The sequence below is a fragment of the Sorex fumeus genome, unplaced genomic scaffold, assembly GCF_029834395.1.
Source record: "Sorex fumeus unplaced genomic scaffold, SorFum_2.1 ptg000045l, whole genome shotgun sequence".
Lineage (NCBI taxonomy): Eukaryota > Metazoa > Chordata > Mammalia > Eulipotyphla > Soricidae > Sorex > Sorex fumeus.
In genome coordinates, this window is record NW_026606102.1 from 5,327,454 (window position 1) to 5,352,649 (window position 25,196).

The window sequence follows — 25,196 nt, forward strand, 5'->3', positions numbered from 1 at the left end:
ACCCTGTTCTAAACACTCCCCAGGCTTCTCGGGGTAGAAGAACGTTTCTCCTGCTCTCCACTCCTGTCCCTGTCTCTTCCTCCATCACCTCCTGCCTCTCTCCCTGCACAGCCTCGGCTCTGCCCGGTCTTGGTGGATGAGGGAAGCAAGTGAAGGCAAGAGGATGGTGGAAAGGCAGGAAATAAAAACCGGATTTTGTTTTTGTTATTATTTGGGGGCCAGTAGTGCTCAAGGCTTACTCCTGGCTCTGTGCTCAGGGATCATTCCCAGTAGTGCTCCGGGGACCATATATGGTTCCAGGGGATCAAACCTGGCAAATGCCCTATCCCTGTGCTATTTCTCCGGTCCCCAGGATTTTTTTCCGGCGGGGGTGGGGAGGTGGGGTGGGGGGCTCTCCAGCTGTGCTAAGGGTCTATTAAATTCTTAAAATTATTTTCTGAGTACTGATATCTTTTCATGTCATTTTTTGGAAAACTGTGTATGGATCATATAGGGAGGTAGAGAGAACAAAGTGATCCTAATGCATTGTATTAGAGTTGATTGGTACTCAATGGTACCATTCACACACAAATCACAAATCATCCTGTTAATTGTCGATTGCCTCGAGCAGGCCCCAGTAACGTCTCCTTCATCCTAGCCCTGAGATTATATTCAAGGCTCTTTAGGAGAATGAGACCCATCATTGTTACTGGTATTTGGCATATTGGGTACGCCACAGGGAGTTTGCCAGACTCTGCCGTGTGGGCAGGCTACATTCGGTAGCCTGCCAGTTTGTCCAAAGTAGGAATGAGATAATAAGATGTCATAATAAGATGTTGCGCGGCCCTAATAAGTAAGGCGCGAATGCGGCCGCGCGGTTCTGGGAGCTAGTTTTTATAGTCTCTGAGTCTTGGCTGCTGATGGGATTACACGGCGCCAGGGGGCCAGTTGGTGGGTGTGACCCCCGCCTACTGGAATTTGGAGGGTCTGGGTGGAGGATGCTCGGCCCAAATCCGGGTAGGCTTGGAGATCTCGGCCCCAGAACCCGCGGCCATCATTAATGGTACCATTGGTTGCTCTAAAATGCATGGTTAGTGAAATTTTTGGATTTTTATGTCATCACCTCTACAGGTTAGTGATGATTAATTCAGAGCCAACTCATGCTTCCTTGGCCACTGGTAGATTAAAAAAACAAAACAAAACAAACCCACAAGAACCTCTGTGTTGGCTGCTATCCCAATACACATGAAATATTCTTGTTTCTCTAGTCTTATACTAGAAATTAGATTTCCTCATGAAAAAAACAGCAAAGATAAATGTTGCAGTCTGAAAAGTCTGAACATTTTGAAATACAAAAATGTTACTTAGCTGGAGAGGGGCATACCCAGCAGTGCTCAGGGGCTACTTTGGGTATAGTGTTCAGAAATTGCTCCCAGGAGTCCTGGGGAATTATGTGGTACTGGGCATCAAACTCAGGGTTCCATACAAAGGTCATGTCCAGCGTTTGAGCTGGTCTCCCCAGGTCCTCAAGCTTTCTTTATTCCCCAACCCTATTTGTGGTGCTCAGAGCTTTCTCCTGGTACTTTGCTCCTGGGTTAATTCTGGCAGTGCTCAGGGGAATAGATCATATATGGTGTCAGGGATCAAACTAGGGTTGGCCGTGTGCAAAAGCATGTGCTTCACCCTTGTTCTATCTCTCTGGGCTCTCACTTCCACTTTGATGGGCAAAGTAAATGTGTCTTTTCTACTCATGCAGATTATCTAACATTTAAGAGTTCCCAAATCTCGAGGGACAGCTCAAAAAGACCCTGGCAGGATCAGATAACAACTACTGGACAGAATCATATAATTTTTCATCTAGACGTTAGTTCTGCATTTCTAATTCGGTTTTAGCTGATGGAATCTCACTTTCCTTCTTTTCTCTTTCTACTGTTCTTTTAACAACCTCTTTATTGTGATAAAGTGAACAGCTAAAAAATCTGCCCACTTGAAATCAATAATGCAATGGCTTTACCATCCAGAGCTGTCCACGTGGCCTTAGAGTCAAAGTTTAGAGTCTTTTCACCAACTCAGAGAGAACCCTCTGGCCACCCCTAGCCACAGGCTTCCACTCGCTGACTTCTTGGCTCTGTGACTCTGTCTTTCTGCACACTTCTATCATCGAATTATAAGGTCACGGGCCCATGTTTTATTCTCTTGACTTGCTAAGTAATTTTCCACCACAATTTGTTTATTTATCAGTTAGCAGGTGTTTGGGTTGTTTCTGTTTCTTGAACTATCCTGAACAGTGTTGAACACTGACATGTGAATATTTTGTGGGCAGATGCTAGACTTTCTCTCCAAAGGGGAATGGATGAATCACCGGGCAATTATATTAATATGTGGAGAAACTAAAAACTGCTTTCCAAATGAGGGCTATTAAATCTTTCTCTCCCCTGAGCAATGTGTGAGAGCTCCACTTTCTCCATCTCTATGCCATCTTCTGTGACTTTATATCTTATATTTGGGACAAGTTGCCCAAGCGGTGCTCACTGGGTTGGACAACTCCATGCTGTAGCCTGGCGATGTGGGGCTTCTTGGAACCATGGTGTTGGAAGCCCCCAGGCCGCCCCCTGACAGGGATCAAACTCAAGACCTTGAGGAGTTGAGACCTGAGCCCCAAACCTCTGAGCTATCTTCCTGGCCATTTATTTATTTATTTATTTATTTATTTATTATCAAAGTCATCTTTGTAGTATGTCACAGTGACTTTTGTATGCATTTCTCTGATAGTGAGTGAGATAGTACACCTTTTTTGTAAGCTGATTTATAAGGGTCATTGTTTGCTTTGGGACCACACTCAACACCTCTCAGGAGTGCCCAGAAGCTACTCCCAGGTCAGTACCCAGGGGGTTCTCCTGAAGGTGCTGGGCAGGAGAGGAACCCCAGTGCCAGGGATCCAAGCTGGGCCTCCTGTATGCAAAGCATGCAGGTCGTTTTTTTATTCATCACCAAACGCACAGAGCACTGCCTGACACGCAAGAAAGACTCAATAATGGCTATTGTTTGGATGGAAAAAAAAAAAATCACACGGTAAAATTACATTCCAGTGAAGGCTGTTTGTGCAAACCATTCGCGGGGTGGGAGAGAAGCTTTAGTGGCAAAGAAAACTAGTCACACGCAACTACCAGCTGAGAAGCTCAGGTATCACCTTAGCAGAAAGTCGAACGCATGAAAGTGCATCACTGCAAAGAGGTATAAAATGCTGACGCGGGTTAGGTTAGCTTGTTGGAGAATTTTAGTTCTCTCTCTCTCTCTCTCTCTCTCTCTCTCTCTCTCTCTCTCTCTCTCTTTCTCTCTCTCTCTCTCTCTCTCCCCCCCTTTTGCTTTTTGGGTCACATTTGGAAATGTTCAGGATTTTCTCTTGCTCTGCACACAGGAATTATTCCTGGTGATGCTCGGGGGACCATATGGGATGCCAGGGACCGAACCCAGGTTGGTCGTGTGCAAAGCAAACGCCCTACCTGCTGTACTATGACTCTGGCCCAGTTCCTTCCCTTTTATAACACACTTGTTTGGAGATGAAAATGACTGCTGTCACTGCTGTAAAAAGTGACCTTCAGCATCTCTGTTTCTCTGTCACACTTTTCAAATTTTCAGTTGAAGATGCTGGATGACAGGAAAGGACAATCGCGACGCTCTGATCTCAGAGCAACTGTTGTCCTGGCTTTGTGTTTCTTTAGCTTCCCTGAGCAGCAGGACGGCAGGGTGGCCCTGAGGACAGTCCTGCTTAGACCCGGAGCCAGGCAGAGCTGGGAGATGACTCAGACACTCACTGAAAGGGTAAGTGCCAGATCTGGAGAGATAGTACAGTGGGTAGGGTGCTGGCTTTGCATGAAGCTAACCTGGGTTTGATCCCCGGAACCCCATATGGTCACCTGAGCCCCACTAGGAGTGATCCCTGAGCACAGAACCAGAAGTAAGCAAGCAATGCTGGTTGTGGTACAAAACAAACAAAACTAAACTAAACTAAACTAAATATAAAGATACACGGGGCTGATGAGGTAGTACAGCAGGTAGGGCGCTTGCCTTGCACGTGTGGCTGACCCGGGTTTGATCCCTGACTCCACAGATGGTCTTCTGAGCCTGCCAGGAACCATCCCTGAGTGCAAAGTCACTGAGAGTTATCCCTGAGAACATCTGGGTGTAGCTCTTCTCAATGCTAAGTTGAACCCTGTAAAAGTGCCATGTAAATGAGCTTAGACCAGAGCCTGGTACAGAGGCACTCAGTCAATGTGATATATTATTACTGACAACGGCATGCGTCAGGCGGGAAATTTCATTTCCGCTTTCCATGTAATATGTGAACACTTCACTTGGGACAGATCACTGGCACGTGGCTAATTGCTAATGCTTTCCTCAGAATAACATCGTCATATGTAGCACCCTGGAAGCCTTCCCTTAGCCAGGAATCCCCCTGAATGTGAGTCTGGCTCTACATGGCTCTTCTGACTTTATTTACTGACTTTCATTGTCATGGTGGCCCTTTCTCCCATTTTACAGATGGAAAAATGGAGGTCCTAAAATTTAGTCATTTGCTTAAAGTTACTTTGCCAGTCAATGGTGGATCTGAATTCAATTTAGCTCCAATGTTTATACTCTTAAGAAATGAATGACATAGGAATTTAGCTTTATTCTGCATGTGTACAGGTGTCACCACCACCACCACCACCACCACAATAAAAGGCCCTCCCGTTGATCGTCGATTTGCTCGAGCGGGCCCAGTAACGTCTCCATTGGAGACTTTGTTGTTACTGTGTCTGGCATATCGAATACTCTCGGTAGCTTGCCGGGCTCTCCGAGAGGGGCGGAGGAATCGAACTCGGGTCGGCCATGTTGGCCGCTTGTAAGGCGAACGCCCTACCCGCTGTGCTATCGCTCCGCCCCACAATAATAATAATATATTTTAAAACGCTCCCCTCCCCACCAGAAAAGTGTCTGCCATCAAGGCAGGCTGGGGGCGGGGGGGGGGGGAGACTGGGGACATTGGTGGTGGGAAATGTACAGTAGTGAAGGGAAGGGTGATGGTGTTGGAGCACTGTATGACTGAAACCCAATCATGAACAACTTTGTAACTGTGTATCTCAGTGATTCAATTAGAGAAAGTGGGGGTGGGGCACTGGTGGAGAAGGCGGTCACATATGGGGGATAGAAAGAAACATCCTAACGGAACAAATGGCTAAAGGCATCAGAACTGGCACTTTCTCTATAGATCTGAGCTTACTTACCGGGGCAGGGGCTGGGAAGGAGTCTTGAGGCACTGCTGGAGGGAAGTGGGTATGCTGGTGATGGGGGTAATTAGGACAATGTATGCACGAGAAGTGTAATCACATCTTTTAGGAAAAAGTTCATTTATTAGGGAAGGTGTTGAGGGCCACATAAGGTGCTGCTTAAAGGCCATTTCCGGCTCTGTGCTCATGAGTGACTCCTGGTGGTGCTCAGGGGACCACCGGTGGTGCTGGAGATGTGAACCAGGTCAGCTGCAGTGCAAGGCAAGTCCCTGAATCCCTACACTATCTCTCCTGCTCCCTTGAAAAGTATAATTAGTAGTGTTGGAGATCATATTTCAATAAAAATAGGGGGCGGGGGAAAAGAATTGAAATATAGTACTTCAAAAGAGCACACCATACTCATGCAGATATTCTCAACAGAATAACCACCAAGAGAAAAAGCACTGTTTTAGGGAGTCACCCTCTGCAGACACCAGGGCTGAGAGACAATCCTTCCCATTTCTGGTTCTGTGACCTTTTACTGAGCAGATTAAGGTCTAAATAATTCCTGCCTTATGTCCCCCCCCCCCCCCATAAGATTATTTTGGGGATGAGATGGAATAAGATTGCAAATAAACAATAGTATTTTAGGGGAAAATTGACACATTAAAATAATAAACTAGTGAGATAATAATGATGAGACTTGGGTTTGCAAGTTTGCAAATAGCTTTTGTAATGTTCCTTTTTAAAGGTTAAAAAATAAGTTTTAGCAGGCTCTCACCTAAATTTCTGAAATAGATTCCAGACACTTCCCTGCCCCAGTCTCTCACCACTGAATCTACGATTCACAAACCCTCGTCTGATCAGCTGCCTAAAAACAAGTTTCACCCTTGACAGTTTTTGAGAGAGACCTAATACCTCTGGGATTCTGATACACTTCTCGGTTGTGTGTCGGGGGACACCTGAGATAGGAAACAAGTCCACCAGCATGCAGTAATGGCAAGAGCACTGAAGCAGGGGGACCGACAGGCTTTAACTTGACTATGGAAATAGGTAACCTGGGCAAAGGCATTAAGAGCTCTTCAGAGGATCCTCTATGAAGGTAGCCCTTATATAAGCTTAGCTACAATTTGCTGGAGCAATAGCAGGGCTGGAGCAATAGCACAGCGGGTAGGGTGTTTGCCTTGCATGTGGCCAATCCAACCAACCCGGGTTTGATTCCTCCGCCCCTCTCGGAGAGCCCGGCAAGCTACCAAGAGTATCTCACCCGCACGGCAAAGCCTGGCAAGCTAGCAAGCTACCTGTGACATATTTGATATGCCAAACACAGTAACAAGTGTCACAATGGAGACGTTACTGGGCCCGCTGGAGCAAATCAATGAACAACAGGAGGACCGTGACCGTGACAACTTGCTGTGGGGATGTATATTTGAACAGAGTATAAAAAGTAAGACAATAATCTGAGATTCATTGTCTATAATCTCAATTCTTTGATTTCTACTGTTTAAATTTTACTCTAGGCCACTGTTGCTCCAACAAGAGTCAAACACTTACCTATTCACACCTGTCCGTACCTACACACACCTACCATACCTACCCACTTCTATCCACACCTATCCTCACCTACCATACCTATCCACACCTATCATACCTACCCACACCGATCCATACCTGTCCACACCTACCATACCTATCCATACCTATCCATCCTATCCACACCTATCCTTACCTACCATACCTATCCACATCTATTCATACCTATCCACATGTATTATACTTAAACACACCTATCCATACCTATCCATACTTAACTACACCTATCTATACCTATCCACACTTATCTATACGTAAACATACCTATCCATACCTATCTACACCTATCCATAACTAAATACATCTATCCATATCTATCCACGTGGATTGGTTCCTCTTCTTGCCAAGCTCAGAAGCCACCCTTCTTCTCCTGAAAGATTAGTGGTGAAGGCCATGGTGCTAGGATCCCTCCCCTAGGTTTGGAATGAGATGTTTTGCTGTCTTACTGCCACTTTTCTGTGTTTTTTTTTTCTTTTTGGGTCACACCTGGTGATGCACAGGGGTTACTCCTGGCTCTGCACTCAGGAGTTACGCCTGACGGTGCTCAGGGGACCATATGGGATGCTGGGAATTGAACCCGGATTGGCTGTGTGCAAGGCAAATGCCCTACCCGCTGTGCTATCTCTCCAGCCCTTGTTTGGTTCTTTTGAGGGGCCACACCCAGCAGTACTTAGGGCCTATTTCCAGCTCAGCTTGGGGGTTGTCTGGTGGTGCTCGGAGGAGTGAACCCAGGCCTCCTGTCTGCAAAGCATGTGTGTTCTGTCCATTGAGCTACCTCTCTGGCCCTGATTTTTGTCCTTTCAAGCAGTGCTCAGGAGGTCTGGGGGCCACTCCTGGAAATAGTGCTTTTAAGATGCTGCATGGGGCCCCTGTCATTCAGGTCACGTGGTACTGGGGGTTCCCACACCAAAGCATGTGCTCAGCCCTTATGGGCTCTCTCCACAGTCCTAGTTAAAACTATTTTCTGGAGGAGGTATGGGTTTGGGCCACATCTGGCAGTGCTCAGAGGTTATTCCTGGCTCTCTGCTCAAGAGTGCCTCAGGTGCACCTGACCTACTCTATGTGGCACCACGATGGAACTGGTGCCTTACCTCTATAGTGTTTCTCCAGCCCCCTTTGTTAATAAAATTTTTAAATGAGTAGCCTTGAGAGGGACATTTATTCTTCCACCTCTCCCTTGTCTTTAGTGCAAACTGCAAGTTCCTGTTGGGAAAGGACACAGGTTACCTAGAGGGGCTGGTGTGAGAACAGAGCTCAGAATGTGCCGTGAGCCCCAGCTCTCCGCAGGTTTGCCTCAGTGCCTTACAAGGTTTGTCCAAGGGGACCCCAGCATATATTCCTGGAGCACCCCAGAGGCCTTTCCCTGTGGACAAAGAGAATCGGTTCCCTTTCTCGGGCACAGAGTCTGAAGTCAGTCCTCATCTATCTTTCCTCACAGTTGAAAGAAGATAAATGAACGATTTCCCAAGCCCCCAGGGGTACAATGAACACCTCCACATTCTCATAAAATCAAGGTGACCTTCCTGAGTGATTCATTCTTTGAGATTTGCAAGACATTTTGAAACGCTGGGACAACAGGGTGACATTTCTTTCTAGAACCTGCAGGCTAACGATGGGAATGTCAAGTGGCAAAAGAGAAGTGGGGATTACGTGCAGAAGCCAGGACAGAGACTCCGGTCCAGTCTCCGGCATTCCCACACAACAAGGTCTAGGAAATGAGCCCAGCACCAGGTTTCCAGAAAAAAGTACAAGGACTAAATAGCAAAGTATCACAAATTCTGATTTTTGGAGGCTCTAAAACAACTTCTTCCCAGGCTTTCGCTCCTGGGTGAGTTTTAGCATTTTTATCATAAATCAGTAGAATCGATTTACTTTCTGTCTCTGCCTCTAGGATCAATTCAGCACAGCCCTCACTTGACAGTTTTCAATACTTAACAAGATTAAAAAAAAAAGATACGAAAGAGAGATTTATTTTGTCTCAAGAGAGCACAACTGAATAGTGAAGAAAACAGTGCCAGCTGGCTGTTTTCTGGGATGAAAGGGGTGGAAGGGGGTATCTGTCCCGCATGTTCTGAGTTCAAAGCTCCTAAAACAGCAAACACAACTGCTGGTCTTTCCCACAGTGGTACAAGATAACCATAAAGCCTCCTCTCCCCCTAAATTCTCACAGGAAGGTGGGAATATAGTTTGAGCGGTAGACCACATACCTAGCATGTGTGAGGCCTGAATATGACCCCCTGGTCCCGTTTTTAATCTGGGTGCAGATTGAAAACAGAAAAGATAAAATGTCACGAGTCTCACCTGTCTGGAGCTCTCACTTTCAGACAGTTGTTTAATGCTCACATCGAGGCTGCCATCTTCCTCACAGTCAGCCGTGTCGGGGCCACTCTGATCCTATGGGACATCAACGAGAAGGCCAAGATGTCATTCTTCACTCAGTGGACCCAACAAACGGAACAGATTCACACCTAGAATTTGTCTCCTTCCTCTGGGGTGACTGGGGGAGGGGACTAGCGGGTGGGGGTAGGGTGGGCCAGGTCCTGCCCAAACAAAGCCCCGGAAGCCACCCCTACATCCAAGGCTAAAACCATGTCTCTGGCTGGACCCCAGTGGCTCAGACTAAGTGTCACAGAGAACCTAATCTGCTGAAGACTCAGGGTGGGTGACCTCCCCCACTCCACCCCAGACTCCCAGAAGACCTGGCAGCCATGCAGAGTTAACTAACTGCTCTGTTAACTTCACAGTTAAGTTTTTTTTTTCTTTGCTTTTTGGGTCATACCCGGCGATGCACAGGGGTTACTCCTGGCTCTGACTCTGCACTCAGAAATTACCCCTGGCGTTGCTCAGGGGACCATATGGGATGCTGGGAATCAAACCCGGCTTGGCTGCGTGCAAGGCAAACACCCTACCCACTGTGCTATCACTCCAACCCCAACTTCCCAGTTAAATAGTCTGGATTTTCTGGAGCTGACATCTCCAAATTCCATAACACTGAGATCCTAGGTAGTAGCACACCAGATTGGATCGAAAATAACACAGAAGCCAACCAATATTGACTAACAAAACATTAACACCAGAAGGCTTGACTTGCAACAACAGCTTAGTAAACCCGCAGACAAGGACTTAATGTTCCCCTGGTGACATACAACAATTTTTACAAATTTTCTTTTGCAGAAATATTTTTTGATCATTCTGTTAGACATTAAGTGGTCACAAGCAACATAAAATAATTTATTTTTATTTTTTATTTTTTAAAATTTTTTATTAGTGAAACACCATGAGGTACAGTTGTAGACTTACAAATTTTTGTGCTTGGGTTTCAATTATACAATGTTCAAGTACCCATCCCTCCACCAGGGCCCATTTTCCACCACCACCACCACGGATCCCAGTATCCCTCTCACCCCCCATCCCCCCCATCCCACCCTGCCTCTGTGGCAGGGCATACCCTTTTGTTCTCTCTCTCCTTTTGGGTGCTGTGGTTTGCAAAAGAGGCATTGAGTGGCAATCATGTTTGGTCTATAGTCTACTTTCAGCATGCTTCTCCCATCCTGGGAGGATCCTTCCAACACCCTTTATTTGGTGCTCCCTTCTCTATCTGAGCTGCTGTTTCCCCTAGCATGTGTAGCTGGCTCCAAGCCACAACATAAAATAATTTATTTTGGGCCTGCTACAGGGGCAGGCTGGAGGAGTGGTTGGGAAAATGGGGACAATGGTGGAGCGAAGGTGACAGTGGTGAGGGGATTGGGGTTGGAATATTAAGTGCCTGTAACAAATCATCATGAACAACTTGGTAAACCATGGTATTTACTCTAAAGTGGAAAATAGAGTTTGAATAAAATAGTTTGTCTCATTGTCTGAAATGAAGTCACCTCACCTGAACTCACTCCTGTTTTCTGTCCTTCCCAGTCTAAGGCCCTTTCCCCTGGTAACTAACTATGTTCCCCACGGATGCACCTTAGAAAAAGCCGGTCCCTGTTCTCTACTATCAGGTGGACGCACGCATCCTTTCCAAAATGGGCATGACTTTCAGTTCTGGCAAAAGTTACACTAAGAGAGATTTTTCTGGAGGCTTATGGAGACTGAGTTCTTCCTGGAGCCTAAAAGAACCCCACCAATGCTCCCTCCCTCTCAGGCTCAAAGCAGCATGTAGGCGGCCACTATGAGAAGAAAACCGGTCTGGGCAAGGAGCGGACACTGTGAGTGACAAAACAAAGCAGAGATGAAAAGAGTGTGTCCTGGAACGCACCACTGGATCATGGGGTCATGCCAGTTCTGCAACACAGCCCTGTCCTCCACAGCTTCTTGACGAGAGCTGTCTCAGCCAGTATCAGTTACAACTCCTGCATCTTCTCCAGCCCAAATCTTTAGGACACAGTTTTATTGATCTATTTTGGTGGTGAGGGTATTTGCCACACTTGGCAGCGATCAGGGTTTACCCCTTCTCTGCATACAGGGATCACTCCTGGTGGTACTGAGGGATCTGTGATTTCAGGGATGAAACTGGGGTTGGCTGCAAGTGCCTTAAGCCATGCACTATCTCCTGGTCTCTGGAAATGCTTTTGAAATGAGACCCTGTATGATCTTATATATTTCTCAAATTCAATGCTTAGTCCCTGCCTGACATCTGCCAATTACTGGTTGAAACAATGAATGGCCTCCCCCCTCCCTCCTTCCCTCCCTCCCTTTCTTCCATCCCACCCTCCCTTCTTCCTTCCTTCCCTCCCTCCCTCCTTCCTTCTTCTTCCCTCCCTCCCTTCTTCCTTCCTTCCTTCCTTCCCTCCCTCCCTCCTTCCTTCTTCTTACCCCTCTCCCTTTCTTCCTTGCCCCCCTGTGCTCAGCAGTCTTTTCTTTATGACCTCATTCATTAACTTCCTGTCTCAGCCAGTTTGAGTTAGCTCTTTCCAGCCCAAATATTTGGAGACATTTGCTATTTCCCCCCTCCCACCCGCCCCCCTCCCCCAGTTATGATGGGGGCTGGGTGAGGGCACTGGGCCATACCTGGTAGTGCTCAGGGCTTACTCCTGGTGGTATTCAGGGACTTTATGTGCTGCCAGGGATCAACCTTGGGTTCTCTGTGTGCAAGGCAAGTGCCCTCCCTGCTATGCTGTGTCTCCAGCCCTGAGTATTTATTTTTCTTGATGATTCTTTTCCACAGAATTCTAAAATTATTTAGTTAATGTAAATGAGACAGCTGGCAATAATAAGGCCCATTAAAATTCCAAAACATATCAGGCAGCTCCTCAATTTAAATGATCACATATTATATGTTAGAGTTAATTAAGCATAAGTTTCTTTGCTTTGTGAGGATGCCTAGGGGAGAATAAGGCAACAATTAGAATATCTACATGTATGTGTCTCGGTTTTTATTTTGTAAAAAAACACCACCATATGGGAATTACTATAAATTCAGGTGAAATAGCTTGTAAGGAAAATAATTCTGATAGGGAATATTTACTCTTACTTGTAACTTCAACATGCAAATTAAAGCTAGTATGCCAATATATATATATATTTTTGTCTTTTGTTTTTGGGCCACACCCGGAGTGTTCAGTCATATTCCTGGTTCTGTGTTCAGAAACGACTTCTGGCAAGTTCAGAGGATTGAACACGGGTTGGCCACCTGCAAGGCAAATGTTCTATTTCATTCTAGCACAGAAATCTTTTATCTATCAAATGAAAAACTGAATTGGAAAAGCAAATTCAATGTTGATACTCTGAGCTTTTTTTTTATTGGATATCATCTCATCTTTACATTAACTATGCACATTCAAAATTGATCTTCCAATGAGGTGGAAAGACCCAAGAGTTGAACATCTGTGCCTCATTCACTTCCTGTGTTGGATTCACTCTCATGCTCATCCTAGGTCTACCTACTTTTAAAATCCATGTTCATTTTTGTTTTGGAGTCCCAGCCAGTGGTTCTGGGGACAACCCCCAGCATGGTGCTAGGGGTCAGGGTGGTCCCAGAGAAGCCCAGGGGATCCCATGTGCTGGCAAGGAGGCCTTGAGCTCCCACATGCAGAGGATGCTCTACAGTCCTTTGAGCCACTTCCCTGGCTCAGATGAGCTTCTTTTGGCTTTGTTTTGGGGCCACACTGCTGTGATTCAGGGGCTACTCCTAGCTCTGTGCTGGGAAGCACTCCTGACAGTACTTGGGAATACTTGGGATCATACAGTGCTAGAGATTAAAACCACATTTCCTGCATGCAAAATAAGTGCTTCATCCCACTGAACTTTCTTTGCAGCCCCATCTAGCCCCATTTAGCTCTTTTTAACGAGTCTCTACTAAAACTTTTGATTTGTTTTTGTTTGGGGACCGCACCTTGTGGTGCTTAGGGCATGCTCCTTGCTCTGTGCTCAGTGATCATTCATGGCAGTGATCAGCAGATCATATGGGATGCCGGAGATCAAACCCAGTTCAGTCACATTCAAGGCAAGAAAGTGTCCTACCCACTGTACTATAGCTCTGGCCCCAGATAAATAACATCTATTTTTTGTTTTGTCTAATTTGTGTTTTTGGGCCACACCTGGCGATAATGATACTCAGGGATTATTCTTGGTACCAGAAATCTGCATTCATGTATCACTCCTGGTGGGACTCACGGGACCATATGGGATGCCAGGAATCGAACTTGGGTTGGTTGCATGCAAGGCAAGTGCCTTGAGCAAGCTATATCTTAGGAGTACACTCAACTAAAACTTTTATTCTGTTTTAATGACTGCTTAAATTTTGAGATGATTTCGGAGAGGAGGGTGTAAAGTAAAAACATCCAGTTGGAGAAGAGAATCATGTCAAAAAGGAAGTGAGGAGGGGAGCTTAGCTCATGGTATTTATTTCCTTGGCGAGCTGAAATGGATGTGAGAAATTTCAAACATCCATTTAGTTAAGGGTTCGGGAGCACATGTGGTCTGCTTGAATCCCTGTCACCACGTGGCCTCTATACCGTTACCAGGTATAGCCCTAGAGGCCCCTGAACACTGCCAGGGCAACCCTGGTGGAGCCCAGGAACCGCAGGGCCCTAGCACCGATCTGCTGAGTATCACTGGGTGTGACCTACAGACACCTGAACACTGCTTGGGAGCCTTCCTCCCCATAGAGATTCCTTGCATAGTATAAAACAGTGGCGCTCCTTTCTGAAAACAGAATCACTCAAGTGTGTCCGGGAGCCTTTAGTAGGCCCTAGTGACACCAGGGGCTTAGAAAACTGCATCAGCCTGAGCTGGGAAGGGGAGCAGCAGGGGACGAGCCTGACTTCCGAAGCACCCACTAGCGTGGTAGTCTGGCAGGGGGCTCGCTGGTGCCCCACGATTCAGCTAACCGGAAGGCTGGACATTCCCCACCTCTCCTGTAGATCTTCAAATCACCCACACCAACCTGTCCACTCCACTCTGGGGGTGGCCTTTTCCCAGGGGGACCGGAAGTAGATTTCACAAGGAAATATATTTTACAGATAAACAATAAAAAGGCAATGCTCATTTTCATGCTTTAATACCGCCTTAGAACTGACCCCCCAAAACAACGCTAGGAAATGTTTGATTCCCCAAGTTTCTTCTAAGCTTGCAACAAGTTCCAAAATCTTCTATAGAAAGTGCTGATAAATCCCATTTTACTTTTATGCTTCATTTTCTTTTTATATCCACTCTTTGTTTGTAGTTTCCCCAACTAGGTTATGAGAATCTTGAAAGCACAAATTTATGTTATATTTGAGAACAGGCTATTGGTAAAAGTTAAATTAGTAGTGGATTGGCAAAATCACATCTTCTGATTAGATAAATGTTTTACATATTGCTTCCTACTCTTTCTTCATTTAACGTGACATCAGAGTATATTAGTATACATAACTGTTTCCCTTTTAATTGATATTCTTACTAAGCAAATACATTTAAAAAACAACGATTCCCCTGATATAATTCTAAGTCAAGAAAAAAAAGTTGGCTTAGATTTTATCATCCTCATACTTTCTAAATCCAATGCACTGCTCAAAAATCAAAACCAAACAAAACACCAAGAACTGATTTATTAGTCTCATTGTCAGACTAATTTCACTAATATTTCTTTCTGCAAAGTCATGCTGACAGTATGGGATTAGCTGAATTTCTCTCTTACTCCCAATTGTGAACAAGTTTTCTAAGCTGCACAGAATTCCAGCAGGCAGGCACACAATTAAAGATAAAATGGAAATGACGCCAATGGGACTCCCTGGCTAATCAACCTCTTCATTCTTTAGGAGGCCCGATCCATCTCACTTAGCATTCCAACGGCACAGTTTCTGAGAAAATTGCAAAATGTAGCTTCTTGTTTCCAGCTTCCGAAAACTCAGCCTGGCACGGGCTGGAAGGGAATCTGTACCTAGAGCTCAGGTACACTTGAGTGCTCCGGGCCCCTTAAACAAAGCAGCAGCCTCCTGCTTGGAAAACCCTCTTCAAGACACTTTGACCAGGGTGGTCGCCGCATCTACCTGCAGGAGACCTGGCCCAGGCCATTTTGTCATCCTGCATGACAGCAATAGATCCAAGAGCTGAATATGTGAAATTCAAGCTTGAGATTTGAATTCCAGCCTTTGCATCTGCCCTCAACTCATTTTTCCTACCTCATCTCCCACAATTCCCTTTTCCATAACCTGTAGTACTTCTCATCTCATACCCCGGTATTTCCTATTTCTATTGGTGCCATTCCTTTTACTTCTCATCTAACTACAGCTCATATATATTTTGGTTTGTTGGGTCACACCTGGCGATACTCAGGGGTTACTTCCTGGCTCTTCACTCAGGAATTACTGCTGGCGGTGCTCGGGGGAACATATGGGATGCCAAGGAATGGACCAGGTTGGCTGCATGCAAGGCAAATGCCCTACTTGCTGTACTATCACTCTGGCCCCTACAGCTCATATTTTATTTAAAAATTTTATTTCTGGGGCTGAAGTGATCACACAGCGGGTAGGGCATTTGCCTTGCCTGTGGCTGACCTGGTTTGATTTTCAGCATCCCATATGGTCCCCCGAACATCACCAGCAGTAATACCTGAGTACAGAGCCATGAGCAACCCCTATACATCGCTGGGTATGACTCAAAAAGTGAAAACAATTCTTTTTTTTTTTTTTTTTTTTTTTCCTTTTGAGTCACATCCAGCAATGCTCAGGGATTACTTCTGGCTTTGTACTCAGGAATTATTCCTGGCGGTGCTCGGGGGACCATATGGGATGCTGGTAATCAAACCCGGGTTGGCCATGTGCAAGGCAAACGTCCTACTTGCTGTGTTATTGCTCCACCCCCCCATTTCTTTCTTTCTGGGGTTTGGGGGACACCCCTGGCAGTGCTTGGGGGCGACTCCCTCCTGGCTGTGTCCTCAGGAGTTCCTGGAGGTGACCATTTCTTCAGGGGAATGAAGTTCTGGGGATCAAACTGGGATCAGCCACAAGCAAAGCAAATGCCTGAACCCCTGTGCTCTTTCTCTGGCCCTGTAATTAATAATTTAAAATTCAGTCTATCTGTAAGAAATGGCTTCCCTTTTTAGCAGGAAACGCCATTTACCTTCTCTGTCCTTCTAAAGTTCTATCGTTTAGGGCATTTAATTCTAGGAGTAAACATTGTCTTGTTTCTCCTCTAAGATTCTAAGTTCTGTGAGATTGGGGATGACATGCATTCAATATTTGTATGTTCTCCAAAGCAGGTGCTAGGTAAATAGTAGCAGAATATATGGTTTCAATAAGAAGTATTTGCCATGGGAATGAAGCATAAGGATAAAACAGAATAGCCAAAGTGTCATTTCTGCCATTCACTGATGTTATTAACTATGTGCTATGTGATGTGCTTGGCACTGGGGAAAGGCTGAGAAGTCAGGAGGCTCCCCACGGCCCCCCTCTCCCCCCACGCACACTGGGCTGGGGATGTGGCTCAAGTGGTAGAACACATGCTTAGTTCATGCAAGGCCCTTGGCTTGATGCTTCATAGTGCATGGGCCCTGGCGCTCTAAGTATCCAGAGCACGGTCTCCCCACCCTGCACCTGCCCCACGGCTAGGCTGGTCCCCACAATAATAGAAAAGGTGGGAGATGGCAGTAAGTCCAGCCCCGCAGAATCTATTTAGGGTGGTGCTTCTTATTCTGTTCGAAGAAGAGAAGCACAATGAACAGAAGCCCAACTGGGAAACTCAGAAAGAGGCCTCTCTCTCCTCCTTCAGGACTTGTAGGTGATGGCACCTGGGGGGCAAAGGCTCATGTTGATCCTGGTCTCTCAGTGATGAAGGAAGCAAAGACTTCATCACTGCAGGGAAGGCAGAGGGAGGAAGTCAGTCATAATCTATCATACCTGAGCACTCCTTATACTCTGGGTGATTTCTCTCTGTCTATGATTTCGTTCACTGAGAGCACAAGAAAACTGGGAGGAACTTTCAGAAAAGCAATAGTTCAAGGAATGAGTGGTGAGGGTTGATGAAGAGGAAGCAGAGAGGCAACCCTGGTGGAAGAAATGCAAGGAACAAAGGTGTAAGGTTTTGGACAGGAAAGATTAATAGAATGTGTGTGTGTGTGTGTGTGTGTGTGTGTGTGTGTGAGTGCGTGCGAGTGTGTGTCTGTGTGTGCTTCTTCTGGGAGATGAATTTGAAGCCTTCATCCTAACCTTACAGCGACATGTCTGATAGCCAAGACAGAAGGGCTATTTGAGGAAGGGGACAAATACATTTGGTAAGAAGAGAAACCCTGAATATCTGTATGTAACTGTTGAAAATGAAAGGTGTGGGAGACAGGATTTCTGCAAGAGGGGAAAGACACTGTCTCTCTGAAAATATAACCAGGAAACCAGAAAGTACAGCGGGTAGGGTGTTTTCCTTGCACACAGCCCACCATGGTTTGATCCTTGGCATCCCATATGGTCCCCCAAGTACTGCCAGGAATGATTCCCGAGTGCAGAGCCAGGAATAAGCCCTGAGCATTGCCGGGTTGTGGCCCACAAACCAAAAATAAATAAATAAAAGCCTACTCACAACCAAATGGGTTCTTCTCTTCTCCGCCTCTGAAACTGGAAGGATTGGTGGGTGGGATTCAGGAGGGCAGCGCCTCTATTTGCCAAGTGGGTTAAAGGGATTTAAGCAGAGCCCTCTGCCACCTGCTATGAATCACTTTTTGGCTGTCATGTCTTCAACTTCATCTGCATTAAACGGGGGAAATCCATTTCTTGTTCATTTATTTGGGTAGGGAGGTTAGACTATACTCAGAGGTGCTCAGGGCTTACTCCTGGTTCTGTGCTCAGGGACCATTCCTGGTGCTGCTCTAGGAGCCAGATGCAATGCTAGGGATTGAAGCAGGGTCAGAAGTGAGCAAGGCCAGCAACTTGACCCTGTATCATCAATCTGGTTCAGAAACTCCACTTCCTGGATAGAGGGAGCTGGGGGGAGGGGGGCAGGGCACCTGAACTTGGCCCTGGGGGAGGGGGGAGGGGCTCACTGCAGGATCTTCATTCTGCAGTTTGGTGCACATGGGCCCATGGACAAAACTGCAGTGGCCCCTGGGCACTGGGGCCATCCACAGTCTCCCACCCCCTTCGCCTGGAGCCTGAGGGTATGGACAGAAATGCCCCCAGCATGGGCTGCATGCAACGTCCCTTAGGGCCACCCAAACAAGGGAAGGCTGCTGACACACTAAGGAGGCTGCTGTCTGCAGCATCGCAAACGGACGGTCCCCTGGGGTAGGCGCAGGCAACTTCTCTGGCGGCCGGATGATGTTAGCTCTCCAAGAGTGCCAAGACTAAACATCCTCCCGTCCTCCCTGCAAATTCATAGACTTATTTATTGCTATCAAACTCCTTCTAAATGTGAGCAGATGGAAACCCGAAGAGCTTTGCTGGCTCAAGTTCACGTCGGTGATTGGCAGGAGGAGGAGCAGGACTCAGAGCTGCCTGACTCCTAGGTCCAGGGGCGCACAGGTGGGGAGGTGCGCGCTGGCCCGGGTGCGTAGGTGGAGCTGTGTCACGGTAAAATAGTCTTACCTATGCGCAGTAGTTGACCCCTTGTAACTAGCTTTGGACACAGGCAGCAGAGCTTATTTATTAGCCTGATTTACCAAAAAGGGCTGCGGTTGAAAGCGTGACCGTTACCCAGATCCCACGCATGCCCTAGAGGAATAGGCGGAGCTAAGACAAGAATCCAGCTCTTTGGAGCTCTTGTTCCATCCTGTAGCTATTTTCCTCCAGGCTGCTTCACTCCAAGGCAGGAAGTAACGTTCTCTGCTAAATCCCAGGCATCTAGTATAGGGCCTGATATACCAGCTCCATAAATATTTGCTCAATAAAGGAAGGGGAATGCTATTAGTATTGTAATGATTGTGCCATTCTATTATGGTGAATGATCATTATTAAGTCTAACACAAAGCAATGGCTACCATTCATCTCTGTGGCTGTGACCTTAACAGGTCACCACTCTCAGCAGTATGGCCAATGTGAGTTCTGCTGAAGTACTTATTAGAAACAGTGAAGGGTAAAAGGTACACTGAGAGGGACCCCAGGTAACCCTCTATACTTACATCCCTTGGAAGGCTACTCTCCTGGTGGCAGTTACTGGAAGCCAGCAGGTCAGAGGGAAACCGAAAACCCTCTTTGTATTGTACTCAATGGATGCATACTAGTTATAGTAAAATGAGCATCATTTACAGGTGACTAAAGGATTCAAAGCATTTTTGTGGCTAGCACAATGTGAAAATGAAAATAGCAGCTAATTGGTATAATGTATTTAAAAACGGAGTTAAAGATGCTTAGGTATTTGGATAAAGAGAGTCAAGTGTTCATATTTTATTGTGCATTTCCTCGGCACCAGGAGCGATCGTAATAGCCTTACACGCATTATTCCCTTCATTCTGCACACATCCGTGCTGGCTCAGCCTCAGACCCCTGGTGTAGAGGAAGCTGATGCTGAATGACACCCCCGCCAGCACCCAACTGTGTAGAGAGGCAGAGACTGTTGAACCTCCACAGGTCTCCTGCTCTGTTTCTATAAGGCTGAAATTAGGGTGCTGTCTCTGAAACTTCAAATGAAGTAGGTTATACTGCTGAGAGCATCGAGGGTCAGCATTAGAACATTTTAAAGGTCAGTTTCAGGGCCAGAGACACACTCAATGGGCTGAGGCCGTGATTTATATGCAGGAGGTCCAGGTTCACTCCCTGGCACTGCATGGTCCCCTGAATATGACTGGGGAGTGGTCCTGAGCACAGAGCAGAGAGTAGCCAAAAGAACCACTGGATGAGACCCCAAAAATACAAAATCAGTTCTGCTCCTCATTTTGTTGGGGTCCTGCATTTATTTCAATAGTTTAGGCTAATAGCTTCCAGCTGTGATACACTGTACTTGAGTGAGAATTGACGGGTTTGTTGAGATAAGTCAGATGTGAAGCTTTCTGTTGTGTTGGCCAAGGCTGTCACCTGTCAGCACAACTGGGGCCCAAGGTCAATGCAGAGCAGTGCCAGAGAACTAAGTGTACAGAGTGGGAGCTGAGAGAAAGGAGTAAGGAGGTCGCTGTAGTGGTGCCCAGGGCCCAAGTCTCCCAGGGCTACAGCTGGCTGAGCTGGAAGAGGTGGAGATACACATGCACAGTGGAGAAGTACCAGGGACTGAGAGGAGATGAAATTCTGCCAAGGGAAGCACAACGTGCCTGGAACTGGAGGGGATTACGCTGAGTGAAATATATCAGAAGGAGAAAAATAATCCTGGATGATTTCACTCATACATGGAACAGAAAGCAAGAAGTAAATCAAAAAGAACAGGCCAAACCTAATAATAAGAATAAAAAAACCCCTTGGATTCTGACAACAGAACTGAGGCTATCATAAGGGGTGAGATTGGGGGGGGGGGGGTTAAGGGATAGAGGAGGTCCAATGGAATGTGGTGGAGGATATTAGAACTTCCATGTTTGGAGAGATGCTTTTGGACTCCGGGCCAGGCTCATGCTCATCTCGGGCACCTCAGAGGGGGGTGAGTGAGTCCACCACCCACCCAAACAGAGCCCCATCAGCTGAAAGCCCTCACACTCCACATTTACCACCATGCTCAACTTCACCACTGCTTGGGACGAGCCTCATCCAAAGATTGATCTGTTGAAAGACTCAGGTATGCGGGTTTTGTGACTGAAATCTCCAGGCTCTCTCCTTCCCTGCTACCGGCAGGTCTATATGGGTCTGAAATCCCCTGCCCCTAAGTCCATGGAGCTGGGGACAGGCAACCTCCCCGTATCCCCTGGTTCTTCCAGGAGTCTGGCATTCATGTTCATGAACTGAAAATAAGCTTATTAACCGGCCATGATCCAAAGAGTCATAAATAAATCCTGAAACAGATCAAGGTGCAGAGATGCTTCTGGACCCCAAAGTCACCATTCAGTTAAAAATTTAACCCGAGCTGTATCACCCCATTAAAAATTTTAGAATTCTTAGCGTGTGCACCTATGATTTCAGCCATGAGACATCTCAAACTCTACACCAATGATATACCAGGAGTAGCCCACCACATTAGATATGATGTAAAGTAGAAGGCAACCAATCTCGATTAAGAAAACATTAACACACACGGCTTAACTTGCAACAACATAATAGTAATGTCTTACACAGGGGCTTAATGGCTCCAGGATGACATACAACAATCTTGACACAATTTCTTCTAATCATTTTTTGATCATTTTAGTGAAATTTTCATAATAAGCAATATTATGAAATATAAAATATAAAATAAATTATTTAGGGCTTGTTATTGGCACAGGCTTGAGTGGTGGCTGGGAAAATTGGAAATAATGGTGATGGGAAGGTGCAATGGTGGTGGAAAAGAAATATTGAATGTAATAAATCATCATGAACACTGTCACTGTCACTGTCCTCCCGTTGTTCATCAATTTGCTTGAGCAGACCCAGTAACGTCTCCATTGTGACAATTGTTACTGTGTTTGGCATATCGAATACGTCACGGGGAGCTTGCCAGGCTTTTCCATGCAGGCAAGCTACTCTCGGTAGCTTGCCGGGCTCTCTGAGAGGGGCGGAGAAATCGAACTCGTGTCGGCCATGTTGGCTGCATGCAAGGCAAACACCCTACCTACTGTGCTACTGTGCTACAGCCCCATCATGAACAACTTTATAGTAAAAAGTAATTTAATAATAATTAAAAAAAAGAACTTCGGTGTTTGGTACAGCATATTGGAAGTAGAACTCTAAAACATACAGTGCCACTAACCAATGTCTCAATAAAATAGAGATTATCTTCTATTAAAAAGTTTAGTTCCTTGGCGAAATTTTGATGGGAACATCCAAGACCATAAATAATACTCCTAAAAAACTTGGTCTACGAGATGGCCTTTCTGCCCAAGTGATAGTACAGCAGGTAGGGCATTTGCCTTGCATGGGGCCAATCCAGATTCAATCCCCAGCATCCCATATGGTCCCCCTGAGCACCTCCAGGAGTAATTCCTGAGTTCAGAGCCAGGAGTAACCCCCTGAGCATCACCAGATGTGGCCCCCCCAAAAAACAAAGTAAGAGATGACCTCTCTGTTCCTTCCCCACGCTCCCCACAAAAATGTATGGGACATTGTAAAACAATGACAAAATTAGGAATATAATTCCAATACTGTGATGTAACTACCACATGCCAGGCATAATGTGTATGTCCCATTTAATGTAAACAACCTTAGGATATGGGAACCATTAGTCTCCCCCCTGCCAGGTAAGAAAAGTGAAGACAGAAAGGGTGATTGCAGTCACCGAGGGTCAGGGGCCTAATGCGTAGTGCTGCTGATATTGAACTTAAATAGTTAATATGGCTCAAGAGCCCCTCTCTGCTACCAGCAGGTCTATATGGGTCTGAAATCCCCTGCTCCTAAGCCCATGCTGACAAAGCTGATGGGAAGTCAATATCTATCATTATGATGTTTACTGATAGTGTTGGGCTAATATAAGATTAAAGTTCAGAACTTGAATATGTTTTGACTGGGACATTGTACATTAGGGATGGGGGGGGGGGGCGCATCTTTTTCTACAGAGTTAAAAGCACCAGAACATAATGGCTGTTGAGTAGGCGCACATGCCTGCAAAGGTCTAGAGTATGCACGGGGGTGGGGGTGGGGGGTTGTTTACTTTGCTATTTTTACCGGCAAAACACTGGAAGACCATCAGAATGCCTATCGGTTGGAAAAAAGTATAATAGAACATTTAAAATCATGGTTATTCAGGAATTTTGCTCCATGAATGGAAGGCCAGCCACACGTTCTAGGTGAAAAGAAGCTCAGATAGAGAAGAGAGCACCAAATGAAGGGTGTTGTGAGGACCCTCCCAGGGTGGGAGAAGCATGCTAAAAGTAGTCTATAGACCAAACATGATTGCCACTCAAAGCCTCTCTTGCAAAACACAGTACCCAAAAGAAGAGAGAGAGAACAAGGGGGAATACCCTGCCACAGAGGCAGGATGGGACGGGGGGGATCGGGGGTCGGGGGATGCTGGGACCCATGGTGATGGATGACGGGCACTGGTGGAGGGATGGGCACTTGATCATTGTATAACTGAAACCCAAGCACAAAATTTGTAAGCCTATAACTGTACCTCATGGTGTTTCACTAATAAAAAAAAGAAAAAAAAATCATGGTTATTATATTAAGCAAAAGGTCATAAGTGTGCTATATTGATCTTAAATTTAACCTATCTAAAGCAAACCTCTGACTTTATTTTTTTTTCTTTTTTTTTCCCTTTATTTTATTTTATTTTTTTTTTTAAAGTTGTAGATTTACAAATTTTTGTGCTTTGGTTTCAATTATACAATGATCAGATACCCATCCCTCCACCAGTGCCCATTTTCCACCACCATGGATAATATCCCTCCCACCCCCATCCCCCCATCCCCCCTGTCTCTGTGGCAGGGCAATCCCCTGTGTTCTCTCTCTCCTTTTGGGTGTTGTGGTCTGCAAAAGAGGCATTGAGTGGCAAACATGTTCAGTCCATAGTCTACTTTCGACATGCATCTCCCCTCCTGGGAGGATCCTCCAAACATCCTTTATTTGGTGCTCTCTTCTCTATCTGAACTGCCCTTTCCTCAAGGATACCCGGCTGGCCTCTAAGTTATGGAGTAATCCTCCTGGTGCTGATCTCAGCTATTCTTGGGTATTAATCTCATACTTTGTTACTTTATATCCCCCAGATGAATGCAATCTTTCTATGTCTATCCCTCTCTTTCTGACTCATTTCGCTTAGCATGATACTTTCCATATTGTACCACTTGTATGTAAATTTCATGACTTCATCTTTTCTAAGAGCTACATAGTACTCCATTGTGTAGATGTACCAAAGTTTCTTTAACCAGTCATCTGTTCTTGGGCATTCAGGTTTCTTCCAGTTTCTGGCTATTGTAAAGAGTGCTGCAATGAACAAACAAGTGCAGATGTCACTTCGACTATACATTTTTGCCTCTCTGGGATATATTCCCAGGAGTGGTATTGCTGGGACAAATGGGAGCTCAATTTCTAATTTTTTGAGAATCGTCCATACTGTTTTCCAGAAGGGCTGAACCAGTGGACATTCCCACCAACAGTGAAGGAGTGTCCCTTTCTCGCCACATCCACGCCAGCATTGGTTGCTTTTGTTCTTTTGAATGTGGGCCAGTCTCTGAGGTGTGAGATGGTATCTCATTGTGGTTTTGATCTGCATCTCCCTGATGATTAATGATGTAGAGCATTTTCTCATGTGTTTTTTTGCCATTCGGATTTCTTCTTTGAGAAAGTTTCTGTTCATTTCATTGCCCCATTTTTGGATGGGGTTGGATGTTTTCTTCTTGTGGAGTTTAACCAGTATTTTGTATATCCTGGATATCAAACCCTTGTCAGATGTGTATTCGGTGAATATCCTTTCCCATTCTGTAGACTGTCTTTGTATTTTGGTCACTGTTTCTTTGGAGGTGCAGAAGCTTCTTAGTTTAAGATAGTCCCATTTATCTATCTCTGTTTTCACTTGCTCGGCCAGTGGCGTGGCATCTTTGAAGATACCATTAGCTTCAATGTCATGGAGGGTTTTGCCAACTTTATCTTCAATGTACCTTATGGTTTCTGGTCTGATGTTGAGGTCTTTAATCCATTTTGATCTTACTTTTGTACATGGTGTTAGGCAGAGTTCTGAGCCTATTTTTTTGCATGTAGCCGTCCAGTGATGCCAACACAATTTATTAAAGAGGCTTTCCTTACTCCACTTCACATTACTTGCACCTTTATCAAAGATTAGATGAGCATATGATTGAGGAGAGATGTCAGTGTATTCAACCCTGTTCCATTGGTCTGCAGTTCTGCCTTTGTTCCAGTACCATGCTGTTTTAATTATTACTGCTTTGTAGTACAGTTTGAAGTTCGGGAGGTTGATTCCTCCCATTTTCTT

At 45.7% G+C, this 25,196-nt stretch overlaps 1 protein-coding gene and 1 pseudogene across 2 annotated transcripts in view; both read right to left on the reverse strand.

Annotated features, from left to right (window-relative positions):
* Nucleotides 1–25,196, reverse strand: part of PATJ (PATJ crumbs cell polarity complex component) — a 391,552-nt gene that overhangs the window by 95,553 nt on the left and 270,803 nt on the right. For both annotated transcript variants that reach the window (XM_056122284.1, XM_056122283.1), the window contains exon 31: nucleotides 9,123–9,215. In XM_056122284.1, coding sequence (XP_055978259.1) covers nucleotides 9,123–9,215 — 93 coding nt within the window. The remainder of the gene's footprint in view (nucleotides 1–9,122; nucleotides 9,216–25,196) is intronic.
* Nucleotides 18,405–18,515, reverse strand: LOC130031173 (uncharacterized; annotated as a pseudogene).